Genomic DNA, 18,009 nt, shown 5'->3' on the forward strand with positions numbered 1-18,009 from the left:
TGAATGGCTGGCTGTGGCACACAAAAGAGAACAAAAAGCCTTCCCAAAATGGGCGGTGAACTGTGGTCCTCAAGCAGACACTATGTCCGGAGGGTTTCACTGTAGATGGTTGGGCCACTCTGTGACTGGATCCATTTGAACATTCAAACCAACCTGACTGGGCTTGGGAAGTTAGCTCACACTGGAAAACAGAATACCTACAGCCATCAGGGCCACCAGAGTATCTGCCTGGTGGAAGAATATTTGGTTCTGGTCTGGTCATGGGAGTCCGACCATCAATGGCTGAAGCTGATGAGATTGTTAAAGAGAAGGACGTGAGAGATGCTGGAACTGACCTGACCTCTGAGAGTGGTAATGGCTGTCACCTAATTCTGGCTGGCAGCTGCTGAAAGGCAGCCGTGAGAGCAGTACTCACTGCCACCTGATTCCGGTTGGCTGTGGTGAGTCACTAAACTACCACTGTGAGGGCTGACACGTATTCCTCCTGCTTGGACTGTGCTTTTTGCCACTCTGATACTAGCTGTCGCATTGCACAGACACTTCAGCCAACCAAGACTCTGCTAATTTTAGCTTCTCCTCCACCAACTTACATTTGGCCTGGGCTTGTCATTCTGCAAGAAGCTATCGCACTATATGAGTCACCTCTGCTATTGCAGCCTCCACTGACTGTATCTTCACTCCTGTCTGACCAACAAATGTCAGGGCCATGGTCAGCTGTTCACTCTCCGCTGGGTCCATTTTCTTTGTGATCAAGTCTGGATGACAAAGATGTGTGGTGATGGCCCAAGTGCAGAGGGTGAGACTGTGAAGTGGATGCAGAGTTCCCTGACTTTTAATAAGAACAGTGCATGAATTTAAAATTTAAAGTTCAAAGTAAATTTATTATCAAAGTATATATGTGTCACCATATACAACCTTGAGATTCATATATGTACTTTGATAATAAACAAGAAAACAATAAACGCTAGGCCAACAGGGCATTAATTAAAACTCTCAAACTGAAAAGTAACACTGACCCTGCGGCTTGGAAGCAGTAATTTAACATTAAATAAATACTGCTCCTTTACAGTGTTAAACAGTGGTCTTCTTTCCCAGATCAAGGACAAAGGTAAGCAGGGAGCATTGATGTTACTGTCCTTTTGGTCAAGGCTAGACAAGACTGAAATAAGAGGAAGGGCGTTAAATACCACCACAATGATACAGTTATTGGCTGGAACTTAGATACTCATGAACGGCATTGCCCACCCCATTCAGATGCAAGGGGGGACATAGGGTCAGGAGAAGTAGAGTCTGTGTGGATAGAACTGAGGAACAGTAAGGGCAAAAGGACCCAAATGGGTGTTGTCTACAGGCCACCAAACAGTAGCATGGATATTGGGTGCAAGTTGAATAGGGAGTTAACATTGGCATGTGGCAAAGGTAATGTCGCAGTAGTTATGGGGGATTTCAACATGCAGGTGAACTGGGAGAATCAGGTCGGTGCTGGACCACAGGATAGGGAGTTTGTAGAATGCCTACGGGATGCATTCTTGGAACAGCTTGTACGAGAGCCGACCAGGGACAAGACTATTCTGGATTTAGTGTTATGTAATGAACAGGATTTGATAAGCGATCTCGCAGTAAAGGAACCATTAGGAGGTAGTGATCATAATATGATAAGTTTTTATCTGCAATTTGAGAAGGATAAGGGCAGCTCAGAGGTGTCAGTGTTGCAGTTGAACAGGGGAAACTATGGAGCCATGAGGGAGGAGCTGGCCAAAGTTGACTAGACGGATAGCCTAGCAGAAAAGACAGTGGAACAGCAATGGCAGGTATTCTTGGGAATAATGCACAAGGTGCAAAATCAGTTCATCCCCCAGAGAAGGAAGGATTCAAAGGGGGGAAAGGGGCCACAGTGGTTGACAAAGGAAGTCATAGATTGCATAGCATTAAAAAAAAGGAAGTATGGCAGAGCTAAGGTGAGTGGGAGGACAGATGATTGGGAAGTTTTTAAGGAACAACAGAACTTAACTAAAAAGACAATACGGGGAGAAAAAATGAGGTACGAACGCAAGCTAGCCAGGAATATAAAGGAAGATAGCAAAAGCTTTTTTAGGTATGTGAAGAGAAAGAAGATAGTTAAGAACAATGTTGGGCCCTTGAAGAATGAATTGGGTGAAATTGTTATGGGAAACAGAGAAATGGCAGAAGAATTTAATGAGTACTTTAGATCTGTTTTCACTAAGGAAGACACAAGCAATCTCCCAGATGTATGGATGGGCCAAGGACATAGGGTAACAGAGGAAATGAAACAGATTGACATTAGGAAGGAAACGGTGATGAGAAGACTGATGGGACTGAAGGCTGACAAATCCCCAGGTCCGGATGGTCTGCATCCTAGGGTACTAAAGGAGGTGGTCCTGGAAATTGCAGATGCATTGGTAATCATTTTCCAATGTCCCTTAGATTCAGGATCAGTTCCTGAGGATTGGAGAATGGCTAATGTTATCCCACTTTTTAAGAAAGGAGGGAGGGAGAAAACAGAGAACTATCGACGTGTCAGCCTGACATTGGTGGTGGGGAAGATGCTAGAGTCCATTATTAAGGATGAAATAGTGGCATATCTAGATAGCAGTGATAGGATTGGGCCGAGCCAGCATGGATTTACCAAGGGTAAATCATGCTTGACTAATCTGTTGGAGTTTTTCGAGGATGTGACCAGGAAGTTAGATGGGGGAGATCCAGTGGATGTAGTGTACCTCGATTTTCAGAAGGCATTTGATAAGGTCCCACACAGGAGATTGGTGGGTAAAATCAAAGCTCAGGGCATCGGGGGGAAGACATTGACATGGATAGAAAACTGGTTGGCAGATAGAAAGCAAAGGGTAACGGTGAATGGGTGTTTCTCAGAATGGCAGGTGGTGACTAGTGGGGTGCCACAGGGCTCGGTATTGGGACCACAGCCGTTTACAATTTACGTCAACGATTTGGATGAAGGCATTGAAAATAACATCAGCAAATTTGCTGATGATACTAAGCTGGGTGGCAGGGTGACATGTGATGAGGATGTTAGGAGAATTCAGGGTGACTTGGATAGGCTGGGTGAGTGGGCAGATACTTGGCAGATGGCGTTTAATGTGAATAAGTGTGAGGTTATCCACTTTGGGAGTAAGAACAGGAAGGCAGATTATTATCTGAACGGTGTAGAGTTAGGTAAGGGAGAAATACAAAGAGATCTAGGAGTCCTTGTTCATCAGTCACTGAAGGTGAATGAGCAAGTGCAGCAGACAGTGAAGAAGGCTAATGGAATGTTGGCCTTTATTACAAAGGGAATTGAATACAAGAGCAAGGAAATCCTCTTGCATTTGTACAGAGCCCTGGTGAGACCACAACTGGAGTACTGTGTACAGTTTTGGTCTCCAGGGTTAAGGAAGGACATCCTGGCTGTAGAGGAAGTGCAGCGTAGATTCACGAGGTTAATTCCTGGGATGTCCGGACTGTCTTACGCAGAGAGGTTAGAGAGACTGGGCTTGTACACGCTGGAATTAAGGAGATTGAGAGGGGATCTGATTGAAACATATAAGATTATTAAGGGATTGGACAAGATAGAGGCAGGAAATATGTTCCAGATGCTGGGAGAGTCCAGTTCCAGAGGGCATGGTTTGAGAATAACGGGTAGGTCATTTAGGACAGAGTTAAGGAAAAACTTCTTCTCCCAGAGAGTTGTGGGTGTCTGGAATGCACTGCCTCGGAAGGTAGTGGAGGCCAATTCTCTGGATGCTTTCAAGAAGGAGCTAGATAGGTATCTTATGGATAGGGGAATCAAGGGATATGGGGACAAGGCAGGAACCGGGTATTGATAGTAGTTGATCAGCCATGATCTCAAAATGGCGGTGCAGGCTCGAAGGGCCGAATGGTCTACTTCTGCACCTATTGTCTATTGTCTATTGCCCACCTGCAAGAGCACCCAGACTCCGAGGCAGAGACCGTGGTTCTGGCAACCCACAGTTAGTATGGATTGGTGATAACACCCCTTCCTCCAAGACGGCAGACAGGTGTGAGATAGATTGGTTGGTTGAGTAGTGTCACAACAACAACCTTGCACTCAATGTCAGCAAGACCAGGATACTGATTGTGGATTTCAGGCAGCGGAAGTCAAGAGAACACACACCAATCCTCATTTAGGAGTCTGCAGTGGAAAGGATGAGCAGTTTCAAGTGCCTGAGCATCAACATCTCTATCTTGGGCGCAACATATTGATGTAATCTTGATAAAGACTATACTTCCTTAGGAGTCTGAGGAGATTTGGTACGTCACCAAATTTCTACAGACATTCAGTGGAGAACATCCTAACTGCTTGCATCACCATCAGGCATGGATGCGCCGATGCATAGGACTTTAGGACGCAAAAAGCTAGAGGGTTTTAGATGTAGCCAGCTCCATCACGGACAGAAATCTTCCCATCATCGAGGACATCTTCCAAGGGCAGTGACTCAAGAAGGCACCCTAACCACGTGGGACATGTCCTCTTCTCAGGGAGAAGGAATAGGAGTCTGAAGATCCACACTTAGTATTTTAAGAAAAGCTTCTTTTCCTCAGCCACAAGTTGCTGATTGGTCCATGAACCCATGAACAGTACTTCGCTATTTCTCTTTTGCACTATCTATTTAATTATCACTAATTTATTAATTTTTATCATAACCTGCAGTAATTTGTCATGACTGCACTGTACTGCAGACACAAAACAGCAAAAGTTATGATTTATGCCACTGACAATAAACCTGATCCTACAAATACATTGTAGTTGCCATTTTGCAGAGTGGGGTGATTGAAAACCTCAGTGTGACGTGAGTGTAACAAGAGATGCAGTTTCAAAATAAAGAGTAAGCTATTCAAGACAAATTAACGAATCTTTGGTGCTAGATCTGCAGAATTCACTACATGGAGATATGTGGAGGTTCTGTCACTGCTACAGCGATTGATAGATTTGGAGATATTAAGTGATTCAACGGATATGAGGTCAGTGCAGGAGAGTGTGGGTGAAGTAAAAGATTGACCATGATTGTATTCAATAAGGGAACAGACACCAGTCAATAAATTGGTTGCCCTGCCATATGTTCTTTGCAGCAAAGTTCATTTTTTTGGATTTGCATGAATGATCTTCAAGCCCTATGACCCCCAATAGGAAGAACAACTAGATCACAATTAGAATGTGACAGTTACTCAAATGGAAATAAAGGGCAGTAAGAAGCTAAGTTATAAATTTATGGTGGTGGCAATTTCAGCTTCACACTAAAAAAAATCCTCCACCTACAGTATTTACTTTAACAGATCTGTTGGCGGCAATTATTTCAGATGGTGAATTAAAGACATTAAACTAAAACATCACATACACAAAATGCTGGAGGAACTCAGCAGGTCAGGCAATATCAATGGAAATGAATAAACATTAAACGTTTGGGGCCAAGACATTTCTTCAGGACTCATTACAGTAAAATACTGATTTAAATGTGAATGCTGCTATGGTTCACTAATGGCAGTAAGAGTTGATTGCGTGATCAAGCCACAAACAGAGGACATTCAACCTATCAAGTCTACGCAAACTGTTCAGAACAATCCCCTTCTCCGATTTATCCCTAAAGCTCTGCAAGTTTATTTCCCTCAAGTGATAAAAAAACTATTTTGAAATAGTTGACATAACCTACATGCATTTGGTTAACTTCCACATAAAGGGTTACTGCACAAGGGTTATAGCACTGGGAGTAACATACTAACAAAGATAGAGGATTGACAATTTAATATTAAACAGTCAGACTAAATGAATTATTTTCACATTTCAAATCTGCAACCAATAGGTGTGACATAAACTTTTGCTGGGACTCCAGATCTCACAGTCAATATTAACAACGTAGATGAAAGGGCCATGTGCATTTAACCAAATTTGCTGATGATACAAAAATGGTTAGAAAGCAAGTTGTGAGGAGGATACAGCAAAGGAATGTAGGTTAGTTTAATGAGTGCACAAACAATTGACAGATAGAGTGTGTTGTGGAGAAATATATTGTTATTCTCTTTGCTAGAAAGAACAGAATTCTCATCTACCCCTTGTTTTGTGAAGCATTTGGCTTCATCTCAGCAATCGGTTTTGTTGCATTCACAATTTAAAACAACTAACAAGATGCTAAGGGAACTCAGTGGGTCAGGCAGCATCTGTGGAGGGAAATGAGCAATCAATGCCTTGTGTAGAGACCCTTCACCTGGACTAAAAGATAAAGAGGCGAGGAGAAGGAGTGGAACAAGAGCTAGAAAGTGATAGGTGAGGAAGAGTGGTAATCTGTCATCTGCTAGCCCTTTCCCTCAACTGATTATAATGCTCATCTCCCTTCTCTTTTTATGCCAGATGAAAGGTCAAGCCCCAAAGTATCAACTGTCCATTTCCCTCCATAAATGTTGCCTGTCCCAGTGAGCTCCTCCAGCATCCGACTTGTTATTCCAGATTCCATTATCTGCAGTCTCTGGTGTCTCCATTGAAACTTAAAATGTTTAAGTATTTGGAGTAGTTGGGATTTTTGCCCCTGGTCAAGGAATAACGTGGAATTGGCTCTACATCACAGATGTAATGACTCCACCTTGTTTAAATACCAGTGGCTACCATGGTCTTACTTTTTTTTATAGTAAACTTAGTGTATCGGGTGAGAGCCACTTGAAGTCACATAACATTCTAATGATCAATAAAGATGTGGCAAGGCCAATGGGTCACAAAGATGAGAAAATCTGCAGAAGCCGGAAATCCTAAGCAACACACACAAATTGGTGGAGGAACTCAGCAGGCCAGGCAGCATCTATGGAAATGAGTAAACAGTCCTTCTTCAGCCCTGTCAGATGCTCATAGTTGCTGCCTGGTCTGCTGAGTTCCTCTAACAATTTGTGTGGGTTGCCCAGGTAAATCATACACTTTAGATAGCAGTACTCTAATTTAGTTGGTGTTTTTATCCTGTTGCCTTATTAAACACATTGCATAATTATCGATTGCTTCCTTATTATAATTGTGGTGCCCTGGGGCATTTATATACTCTTATGTTACTCTTCAGCAATATGGGGCACATCAACATCCAACTCATTAGATAATTCTAAAAAAGTCCCTGCACACAACTGCTAACAAAGCAAAAGAGAAGACATACGAACAGTTGAGTATAATTCATAGATTATACAGCACCATACAGTTTGAGCACTAGAATTGGGAACGTTTTTATTAATAGACCTCCACTATTGTTATTATTGTTAGCGTTCCCTTTTCAGAAATAAATGCAGCTACTGGAGGCTTGTATTCCCAAGGACGGTTAAAATGTAGCTACAAAAATGTGACGAGCAGCAAACTACATCCACATGTCTTAAACTGGATTTTAATTTTTAAATGAGGAAGCTAATAATACACCCCCCACGGTCAATCAGAAGGAAGATGACATCAAACGGCACATCACGAAAAGAGCAAACGTATCAGTGGCCGATCAACCTAGACCCATGACAGGATGAAATGGGGTTCTGAAAAGGAAGCTGTGCCAATGGAAGATGCAATCAAATTGAATATAGAACAGACATAAAATTTAATAGATGAAACGTCTAAACTCACAAATGTTGCCTGATATAGGGATAAACAGAAGAAATTTGGGTGATAACAAGAAAGGAAAGACATTGTGTTGGCTGATCAGAGAGAAGGATAAAAGACAGTGCCTGAATAGAGAGTGAGGAGAGGGGCGGGGTCGTAACTCAAAGGGCTGGAGGTTGACAGGAGGAGTTGTGGAGTAACAATGCTCAGTTCAGGAAGGAGGAAAATCAGGGAGCTGGGGTGGGGGAACTGAGAAGGAGCCAATTTGCACACCCTGCACCTTCTTTACCCCCTCCTTCGAAGAAGGTGCTGGGGATGCAAGGTGGTGAAGAAGGTAGGACAGAGAGCAGAGAACGGGGAGAAAGGATGAGTGGCCTAGGGACAGAAGATGAATAGAATGCTGGACAGCCAAAGGGAAGGGTCAGGAAGTAGGGAGTGGGATAACGATGTATGAAAGGAGGAGGAAAGAGAAAGGGAAGCAAAAAGGGAGGGGAAGAGGGAAAGAGGGGAAAAGGGGGAAAATGGGGAGGTGGAAGGGAAAAGAGGGAGGGGAAGGAGAAAAGAGGGAGGGAAAGAGGGGAATGGGGAGGGGAAAAGGGGAATGGAGGGGAGGGGAAAGGGGAATCGAGGGAACAGGGAGGGGAGAAGATGGGGAGGAGGGGGAAGTGAAAGAGGGGAGGAGGGGAAGGGGAGGGGAAGGGGGAGAGGGGTGAGGAGAGGGAGGGGTTGAAGTGAGGGGAGGGGTGGGAGGGGAGGGGAAGGAGGGGGATGTGGGAGGAGGAGGGAGGGAGAAGGAAGAGAAGGAAAGGGAGGAGAAGGAGAGGGGATGTGGGAGGAAGGGGAGCAGAAAGAGAGGGGATGTGGGAGGGGGAGGGGTGGGGAGAGAGGCGAGAGGTGAGAGAGGAGGAGGTGGAAAGGGAATAGAGGGGATGTAGGAAAGAGGAGGGAGGTGTTGAGGTGGGAGAGAGGGGCAGGTGGGAAGGGGAGTAACGGGGAGTTGGGAGGAGGAGGTGGAAAGGGAATAGAGGGGAGGTGGGAAAGAGGAGCGAGACGGGAGATAGGGGGTGGTGGGCAGGGGAGAGGGGGAGGAGATAGAAATGGAGGGGTGGGGAGAGGAGGAAGGGGTGAAAGGGGAAAGTGAAGGAATGAAGGAAAAGGTAAAAGGAGATGAGTCTAGAGATGGAAGGGGATGCTAAGGACAAGCAAAAGGGGGAAAATTGAAGACATCCAACATCAACCCCCGACGAGAAGAAACAATACCAGCTGTCCTCGTCCCCGCCGCAGCGTCCGTTCTCCAGGTCCAGGATATCGACCTCATCCAGTAGCAGCCTGAGTGCCCGGGGCTCGGGGCTGGTGGCCGGGCAGTGGGTGCCACCGAGCTGAGAGTGAGCCGAGCCCTGAGGAGGGGAACTGTAAGGCGGGTGGAGGAGAGTCGGGGCGGGCGGTTGGTGCCGGGCGCTGGAGCCCAGGTAGACCTGCAGCGGGGCGGCGGCGGCGGCGGCGTTCGCCCGGCTCTTCAGTTGTTCGTTCTGCCACTCCAGCTTCCGCACCAGCTCCTGCAGTTTCTTCACCTCCAGCTCGGCGCTCACCTTGGAGCCCACCTCCCCCGTGGCCCCCATCATCTTCAACAGGGGTGCCTCCATCCCTGGCACCCACTCTGCCCCCAGCCCGTTACACCTGCCCAGCGGGGCTCCGGGAGTCCGAGTGGGGATTTCCAGCAGCTACTAATGCTGCAACCCTCCCCCTTTCCTCCTCACACACAACAAAGAAAGCTGCAAAACACTGCGACGAGCGCAGAACCCTCCTCTACATTAGAATATCCGCCAACACAACACACTCCCCATTCCACCCCCCCACCCCCCCCACACACACACACAGCCCTATCTCTCACGGGGTGGGGACTTTCTCTTCCAATAAATCCACCAGATGACTTGCTTTTCCTTCTGTAATCTGGAAGTCTTTTTTTTTAATTCAAACTGGGGGTCGGCTCAAACCATCTCGAAAAGGAGTATTGTCGTCTTGCAAGAACGCCAGCTCACCACAAGCTGTAAACACCATCCTTGTGTGTATGTGTCTGTGTGTACGGCAACCATTTACTTACCGGAGCAATAATGCTCCGTAGAATGCTTTATACATATGCTGTTACTCTGTCTTAGTTTTGACGCGGCATGTTTGTATCCTTGAGTATATTCAACCCAAGTACCCCTGTGTGCCTTCCTATTAACTCCAGGTACGTACAGTATGTAATCGCCTTCAGTACATTCAGCCCTGGTACCTGTTTTCACTTCTTGTCCATTCAGTGAGGGCTGAATACACACATGAATTATGTACATCTCCTTGTACATAATGTACATGCCCAGGTACCCGCACAGGCCTCTAATATATTCAGTCCAGGTACCCACACATGCCCCTAATATATTCAGTCCAGGTACCCACACATGCCCCTAATATATTCAGTCCAGGTACCCACACATGCCCCTAATATATTCAGTCCAGGTACCCACACATGCCCCTAATATATTCAGCCCAGATACCCACACATGCCCCTAATGTATTCAGTCCAGGTAGCTGCACATACATCCAGTATATTCAGTCCAGATACTTGCACATGTCTTCAGTATATTCATTCAAAGTACCTGCATTGTTCCCTTCAGTATCTTTGGCTGCATATAATTTCAAATGTAAGTTCTAGCTTATGTCACTTTCAATAGATATATCTCATGAACTTCACATGAACAGAAGCTCTTTGGAACATCTAGTCTTATAATAAGTCATAACAGAGATTTTGTCTCATCTTTCACCGGACTATGTTAAGAAGCAATGCTTGTCTGTATACTTAAGTATGTTTGGTGCACAAATTGTGGTTTGGATATTTACTGTCAACACATGCACCTGTGAATGATTTTTCCATCTGTGTCACACACCTTAATGGTCTATTGTTAACTGTCAAAGTGCCAGGGATGCACATTGTATTCACCACTGTATAAATGCAACAGAAACTTCAGGAAGGGTCAGATAAAAGAATCAATGTAAAATAAAAATATTTTGTTAGGTGATGCTCTGACACCAAAGGACTGCATTGCGCTCTGGATCAGCACTTCCAGTCAAGATGGTGCCAGCAAACCATGATTCTTCAAACGACATATAACAGATTGTCAATTATTTCACTTTTTCTATGTCTTCTGCTTATTCTTTTTATCTTAATTGTGTTTTGGAAACAGTTGGGGTTTGATCGAGTGATCTAGCACTTTGCTGTACCCAAGAAAATTCCCGGAGAGGACTGCTAACATGAGCTACCTCAAGGAGAAGACCAGAGACATGGCGCGGGGCCATGATCAACTCCACTTCTCGCCAATCAAAGCATTGAGGAAGATTTGAACATCAAGGCGAATGCGGAGGAGGCCAGGTCAGTGGTCACTCTCCATGGAGGCCACGGGTCAACGGTCAGAAGGTGGCAGGTCAGCAGTCGCTCTCCACGGAAGGACCAAGTTTGAGCCATCAGTCTCCTCAAAGCTGATGGAGAATGATTTCACAATTCTGTGATTTATGTGATTATTGCTGTGGACTGTAATTTATATTGGTCTCCTTCAATTTTCTGTATTTTCTTTCTTGTTGCCGATCGGCGGGTTGGGGATTTAGGAGTTTGATGTCCTTGTTCGCATTTTTCCATGTGGGGGATCTGTTAGATTTTTGTGTGCAAGCAAAGGGGTTGGGGGCTTGATGTTCTTGTCACTTTTTTTCCCTTGTAGGCGATATGTTATTTTGTGAGGGAGAGGGTTGGAGATTTAGGGTTTGCGAGTTTTTATCTTTTTCATATGGGGGGTGATGTCTCTTCTTCCAATGACTTCCATGGGTTTTCTATATTTCATGACTATTTGGAGAAGGTGAATCTTGGAGATGTATTCTGCATAAAATTAAACCTTTGAACTTTTGCACCTTTGATACATCGTGAAGTTGATGTGCTTAATTAGCACAAAACAAAAATCACAACTGAACATTCAATATTTCTCACTGCTCTTAGGCAAAGTAATAAATTTTAATTTCAGTCAGTCATCCTCTCTGATACTGAAAATTGATCTTTACAAGTGCAAACTCTTGTTCAATTAAGTTTTAATCACTCTCTGAGATTCTGAAAGGGTTCAGATTTAAATTAAAAGCTTTATCTATGCCTCCTCTAATTTTACTCTGTTCAATTTTATGACTGCACCTGATTTGACTCTAATATAGACTTCCTTCTTGGTTCACGCACTTTCTTGTTTTCTTCAACCTGACCAATTGACCGAAAAGAAAACTGCCTGTGCAGTTAGCTGTCTGATATTAGCAGCACACGTTTTCAGCAGTGTGCTACACAAGATTCTTAAAAATAACCTCATCATATTAAAGCAAATCTAGCTAATGGTAAGCACCAATAAATACTATGGGGTAGCAACTGAAAGCATAGATTTGCATATGTATAAATACTTTACTATATCCCAACAATAACATGGCATGGCTAATCTGTAAGTACAGTGCATGTAGCTGGTTTTATTTTAATTCATTCAGGGATGTGGGCTTTGCAGGTTTGGTCAGCATTTAATTGTTCATCCTTGATTACCTTGAGAACATGGTAGTGTAGTCCTTTCTTGAGCCCATGCAGTCAATGACGTGTGAGTATCCCACAATGTTGTTAGAGACGGAGTACTAAGATCTTGACCCAGCAACAGTGAAGGAATGTCGATATATTTCCAAGTTGAGATGGTGTGTGGCTTGGAGTGAAACTTCCAGGTGGTGGTGTTCTGATGCTTTTGCTACCCGTCTCCTCAGCTGAGAGAGGTTGTGGGGTTGGAAGGTGCTAACTAAAGAGTCTTGGTGAGACTCAAGAGATTCTGCAGGTGCTGGAAATCTGGAACAACACACACAAAATGCTGGAGGAACTCAGCAAGTCAGGCAGCATCTCTGGAGGGGAATAGGCAGTCGTGACCAATGAAGGGTCTTGGCCTGAAATGTCAACTGTTTATTTTCCTCCATTGATGCTGCCTAGCTTGGGGAGCTCCTCTGGCATTTTGTGTGCATTGCTAAGTCTGGATGAGTTTCTGCAGTGCATTACATGGATGGTACAAACTGCTGCTGCCGTACATTGGTGATGGAGTGAGTGAATGGTTGTCAATGGGGTTCCCGCCAGGTTGACTACACTGGTACAGTGCTGAAGCTGCAGTCATCCAAGTAAGTGGAGAATGCTCCACCACACTCCTAACTCGAGTATTGTAGATAGTGGATGGGCTTTGGGGAGTCAGGAGGTGATCTAGTCTCGTAGACATATTGTGTATATGGCCAACATGGCATTGAGAATGGGGAACTCAATGATGGTGGTCGGGAGTGGTAACCGGTTTTTCTTTTATTGAAGATTGGCAATGCCTGGCACTGGTAAAATGGATATTATTTGCTACCCTATCAGCCTAGGTCTGGATACTGTCCAAGTCTTGCTGCTTTTGAAAGTGGAATGCTTCATTGTCTAAGGAAGCGTGATTGGTGCTGAAATTTATACAATCTTCACTGAACATTCCTAATTATGATCATGCGATTGAAAGAAGGTCATTGATAAAGCATCTGAAGATCACTGTGCCTGAGACAGTGACCTGAGAAACTCCTGCAAAGACATCCTCCAGATGAGATGCAGTGCTTATTTTGATATTGCTTCCATACTTAACTACACATGCAGGGCCCATGGAGTCATCACGTTCCGACTCCCATCCAACTCTCTCTGCAACCATCCCTTTCAATAGAGTAGATCTCCCATTGGCTCTCCCTGTCCCAGGATCATCTCTTCCACAAGCTTCTCCTTACACCTACAATCCATTTCTTCCTCTCACTGCTTATGAACCAGAGCGCAAATTCAAGACTTCTTGTGTCTCTTCAAAAATTGTAGGGAAAATTGAAATAGACCAAATGCACTTTCATGCGACAGAGACAAGAACTGCAGATCTGGGTAAAATTCTGTAAGAATAAAACCAATACTAATCAGGGTCATGTATCACAAAGGCTTAATTACCAAAATGAGAAAGGATTGATTGTGGAAAAAAGTGGATGTTGGAAGAGAAAATTATGGAATCTAGGTCAACGTATAATGTGTACCCTGAAGGTCTGAGCAGATGATCCAGATTTTCATAGAGGAAAGGAATTAGGTGATGTGCAATAGTTCAGGAGAGTGGTAGTAATATGAAGATTCCTCCATGATCTTCCTGAACAAGGGAACAGGCACAAAGGGCCAAATGACTTACTTATGATTTTATTTCTCATATGGTTATGAGTTCATATTTAACCATGGAACTGAAAGAGTTAGTTTCAACAATGATGAAATATTCTTTTTGCAAACTATTTGATTTACTTGTGTTCTTTAGGGAAAATAAAACTGCCTTTCTCAGCCTGATTTGGCAACTTTGTAACCACAGTCCCGTAGAAATAACGCTGGGTTTTAACTGCCTTTAGCATTGCCCTGCAAACCACACAGTTCAAGGACTCGACCAGGTACACCATCTGGGCCAGATGTTTTCCATGGGTTCACCCTCCTGAAGGATGCTCTCATGTCGGCCTCAGAGATTGAAATCACAAGATGATTTCATCACCAGTCTCAGGGATAGTTATTACCCTTCTGAACCAGTGTGCATAACCACACTCACCTCACCTGGATCCACAACCTATAAACTCACGTTCAAGGACTTTACAATCATGTTCTCAGTATTATTTATTACTTTTTTTTTGCATTTGCACAGTTTGTCTTCTTTCGCACCTGAGTTGTCTGTTCATCTTTGTGTGTGGCTTTTCATTGATTCTATTGTGTTTCTTTGTATCTACTGTAAAAGCATGCAAGAAAATAAATTTCAGGGTAATATAACATACGCATCCTTAGATTATAAATTTACTTTGAACTATTGAGGATGAAGAATACATGCTGGTTTCAGACAATAACCATATTCCCACAAATAAGTAATCAAAATAAATCTGAGTTAACATTTTAATGTGAAATAAAAAGCAATGGTTTTCAAATTACAAAGTCAATACACACATAATTAAGAGTAAAGCTTACTATTTTGCTTAGTTCTTTTATTAGCACAATATTGTCAACAAAACACCTCTATGCCAGCAGTATGTTCATGCCATAATGCATACCAGAGAAGTTACAATATTCCTCAGTTACAAGATAGTATTCCATGTTGGCAATCAAATTGCTGCCTGCTTCAGATAAGTTGATTGTTTAGATCCATTAGACCAAATTATGTTATTCTCAGTACAGGTGTATATATCATCTAAATTTATGGTCAATTATTAGAGAAACTGAGAATGTGAAAGATGTTCAGTTTTCAAAGTTTTGTAAAATCACGTGTTCTCATTTCTTTTCTATGAGATCTGATTTTGAATCCTAGATTGCCAACAAGTTAATTAGGCATAATGGAGCAGCACTCTTGTAAATAAAGAAGGAGGCATTTTTAAAGATGATGTAACGTATGGTATGCAAGATTTGCAATTAAATCTGACCAATTTCAATATCTATTTGAATTACAACCAGCTTAAACCATATTTTTGTTCATTAAAAGATCTAAACCATCTTTCAGCATATTGTGACTGAGTAGGCCACAAATTTCTATAGGCAACATTCAGAAGTAGTTCTATTGGCAGCAGAACAACAACATTTTGTTCCTTTATTTTAATCATTAGAGCTATCAACTGTTGCAAATGTAAACAAACTGAATTCAACTCAAATCACTTTCACAACTGCTATCCAGCCGATAGATTTTTTAAAAATGCCTGATTATTCATCTCTACTAGTAGAAAAATCTACAACTTGGACACATTAATGTTGTGCATATGTTTGAAGGATCTTATCAATGCTTCTGTTGTTATGATCAGCTATTACTCCAGACCAATAGAAAAATCTGGCCACTCATTAGTTACAAAGATAACAACAGTAATTGAAATAAAAAGATAATGACATTTACACATGATCTGTACCATATAGAAATATAAATCTCCATAAAATTTAGAAAATTATCTTCAATAACAATGCCAGCATTTAAAGAAAGAACATTGTCATACTAAATAGGACGGTGCATGACACAATTACCAATGCTCCAATGAAATTGTGTAACGCAAATTGTCCATGAACACCATTTTTATTGAACATCTTCAAATTTTAAATATATTGCTAAATTAAGCCATACAGATATAAGATTTCTGCACCATGGTAGTTAAAGATGCCTCTTCAAGAATGGAACTCTTACTGTACATCAAAAAATCTTTAATGTATGAGCCTTTTTGGTTATTAGTCCAGTAATTATATATTAGAAAGATGGAAGAATGTTTGCATTGCAAGTTTGTTTTAAATGAAGGCTTTATGTTCAATTTATGTATTTTAATTAGATGTCTAACATAATTTGGAGTACATGGTTCTTTAGATAAAGCAAAATTAGCACAGTAATTAATGGTTTACATAGCATAAACTGGTAAATATTGTCTTAAGAAGGAGAGCTGATTAGATATTAGTATTCCTCTTTAAATATACATTAAGCAAGTAAAAAAATTACTTTATGGCGGCTATTCACCTTCACCAGAAGCAATGCTTTCACCTCACATACACCGGTTCTTTTCATCAAATTGGTCTATAGTACATAACATGAAGAGGATTTAGAGATACAGTTCTCCGTTATTTTAAAATGGAATCCAGAAATTACAATTATAGAAAAGCAATATAATTTGTGTGAAATAACTTCAAAGTCCAAAATGCTGTGTAAATATGTTCTTTAATCCCCAGTAGATCCCAAGCCATAGAAGGGTTCTATTGAGGTTCCATTTAGTATCCAAGCTGAGCTATAAAAAAGCAGAAAGGTTCTTCAGGTTTCAAAACCAAAATAAAAATTCTATATCTTATTGTATTTTGTATTTAGAATCATATAGAATGATGTTCCATTAACAATATGCTGTTCATTAAGTGAAACATATCACTGCAAGCCAGTCTAGATTACACCAAAGCTATTGAATAATTTTTATAAAAATATATTCTGGATAAGCCAAGATTCATAATAACCATCATGGAGAAGAGAAGATATGGAAAATCAGATTATTATTCAATGATACTATAATGAAAGATAGAAATTTATCTCAGTTCACTGGCATTAAGTGGATATAATACTGACAGACACTAATTATATTCCCCTATTGAAGTTTGGTTCCATTAACTTCAGTGGAAATGAATATCATAACCGGCAGTTAATAAAGAGTAGTTATGTAATATAAACCTACAAATACAAATTCCTAAGTTGCAAAGTGTAAAACATTACAGTATCATCTGAAGGCAGAAAGAATAAATCAGCGGCAAAAGATCCATCAATCAGACTGCTGGGAAATTGTTGAGCTTGCACCTTAGTGTAAAATAAGCATTAGTAAATTAACAAGCTGTCTTCCATTCATTCCAGTTAATAGTATCGCTGACTGGAGTGAGATGACATCTCAGAGAAAGGTGAAATGGGTAACAGTTTCACTATTGCCTGTTTTATACTTCTTTGTATGTTCAAAGCCTCCCCCAAAGACAGAATTGAAGTAGAGGCAAATAAACTCGGTTTGTTAAGATTAAGCGTGAAAGAAAATCCGGAAAGAATATCTTTCTGTTTGTACCTATTCTTTTTTTTATCTGTTGTTAAGTTATTTTGCAAAGTTGTTAGATGAATAGAAATTTATTTGTTATGGGAAGCAAACAGCATTTCTGGGTGTAACTGCTGCCAACATGTTATAGAATTCCTGTCCAACAAATAGTAAAATATTCTCTAAAATGTTGTAGGATGCATTCTATCTTGCCTTCTGGTAAGATGGCGGCATGCTTGGACACAGCGGCTTCTACAGGGTCAGCCAAAGATGTATTTTTCTTTTATAAATGTATTTTTTTATCATCACAAGACCCTGCTGGTCATTAAGAACTTAAAGTACTGCAGGTCTACCCCATCAGCGAATTGCTTGTTGGCAGAGAAACTGAAGGAGCTAGACTTGGGTGTGGAGCATGACTCTGCCTGTAACAGAGGTGTTGGTGCGCGAAGGAGATGTGCAGTCTAACAGCAAATGATTATCTTAGTCGCTTTTCTTGTGATCGTAAGGCCCTGTTGGACATTAGTGGTGTGAAATGCTGCAAGCCCATTTCATTGATTTATTGGCATACGGCAGGGGCAGATGGCAGTAACCTCAGTCATAGTGAGGATTAGGTTTCAAGTGCGGTGTTGCCTGTTAGCAGCAGCCCAGGGAGAGGCGTCAAAGTTGGGCACTCCACCAGAGTGGCAGAGGTGGTGTGGCATGGCATCCTTGCTGGAGTTGGTGCTGCCTCCAGTGTTCACTCGAGAGAAGTACTGTATTCGACCGCAGACTTCTACAACATTCATGGACTCAGAGATTTGGACTATATTTTT

General features: G+C 42.2%; 2 protein-coding genes across 11 annotated transcripts in view; both read right to left on the reverse strand.

Moving 5' to 3' along the window:
- The window catches only part of slain1a (SLAIN motif family, member 1a), a 146,161-nt gene extending 136,790 nt beyond the window's left edge, over window positions 1-9,371 (reverse strand). Inside the window, exon 1 of one of the 2 annotated variants that reach the window (XM_073027596.1) lies at window positions 8,846-9,371. In XM_073027596.1, the coding sequence (XP_072883697.1) occupies window positions 8,846-9,228 (383 nt within the window). In that variant the 5' untranslated portion in view covers window positions 9,229-9,371. The remainder of the gene's footprint in view (window positions 1-8,845) is intronic. The other variant, XM_073027604.1, reaches the window with a different exon arrangement.
- Window positions 9,372-14,562: 5,191 nt separating this feature from the next.
- Window positions 14,563-18,009, reverse strand: part of scel (sciellin) — a 79,861-nt gene continuing 76,414 nt past the window's right edge. For all 9 annotated transcript variants that reach the window (XM_073027658.1, XM_073027651.1, XM_073027640.1 and 6 more), the window contains one exon: window positions 14,563-16,426. In XM_073027658.1, coding sequence (XP_072883759.1) covers window positions 16,410-16,426 — 17 coding nt within the window. In that variant the 3' untranslated portion in view covers window positions 14,563-16,409. The remainder of the gene's footprint in view (window positions 16,427-18,009) is intronic.

Source organism: Hemitrygon akajei, chromosome 2 (genome assembly GCF_048418815.1).
Source record: "Hemitrygon akajei chromosome 2, sHemAka1.3, whole genome shotgun sequence".
Lineage (NCBI taxonomy): Eukaryota > Metazoa > Chordata > Chondrichthyes > Myliobatiformes > Dasyatidae > Hemitrygon > Hemitrygon akajei.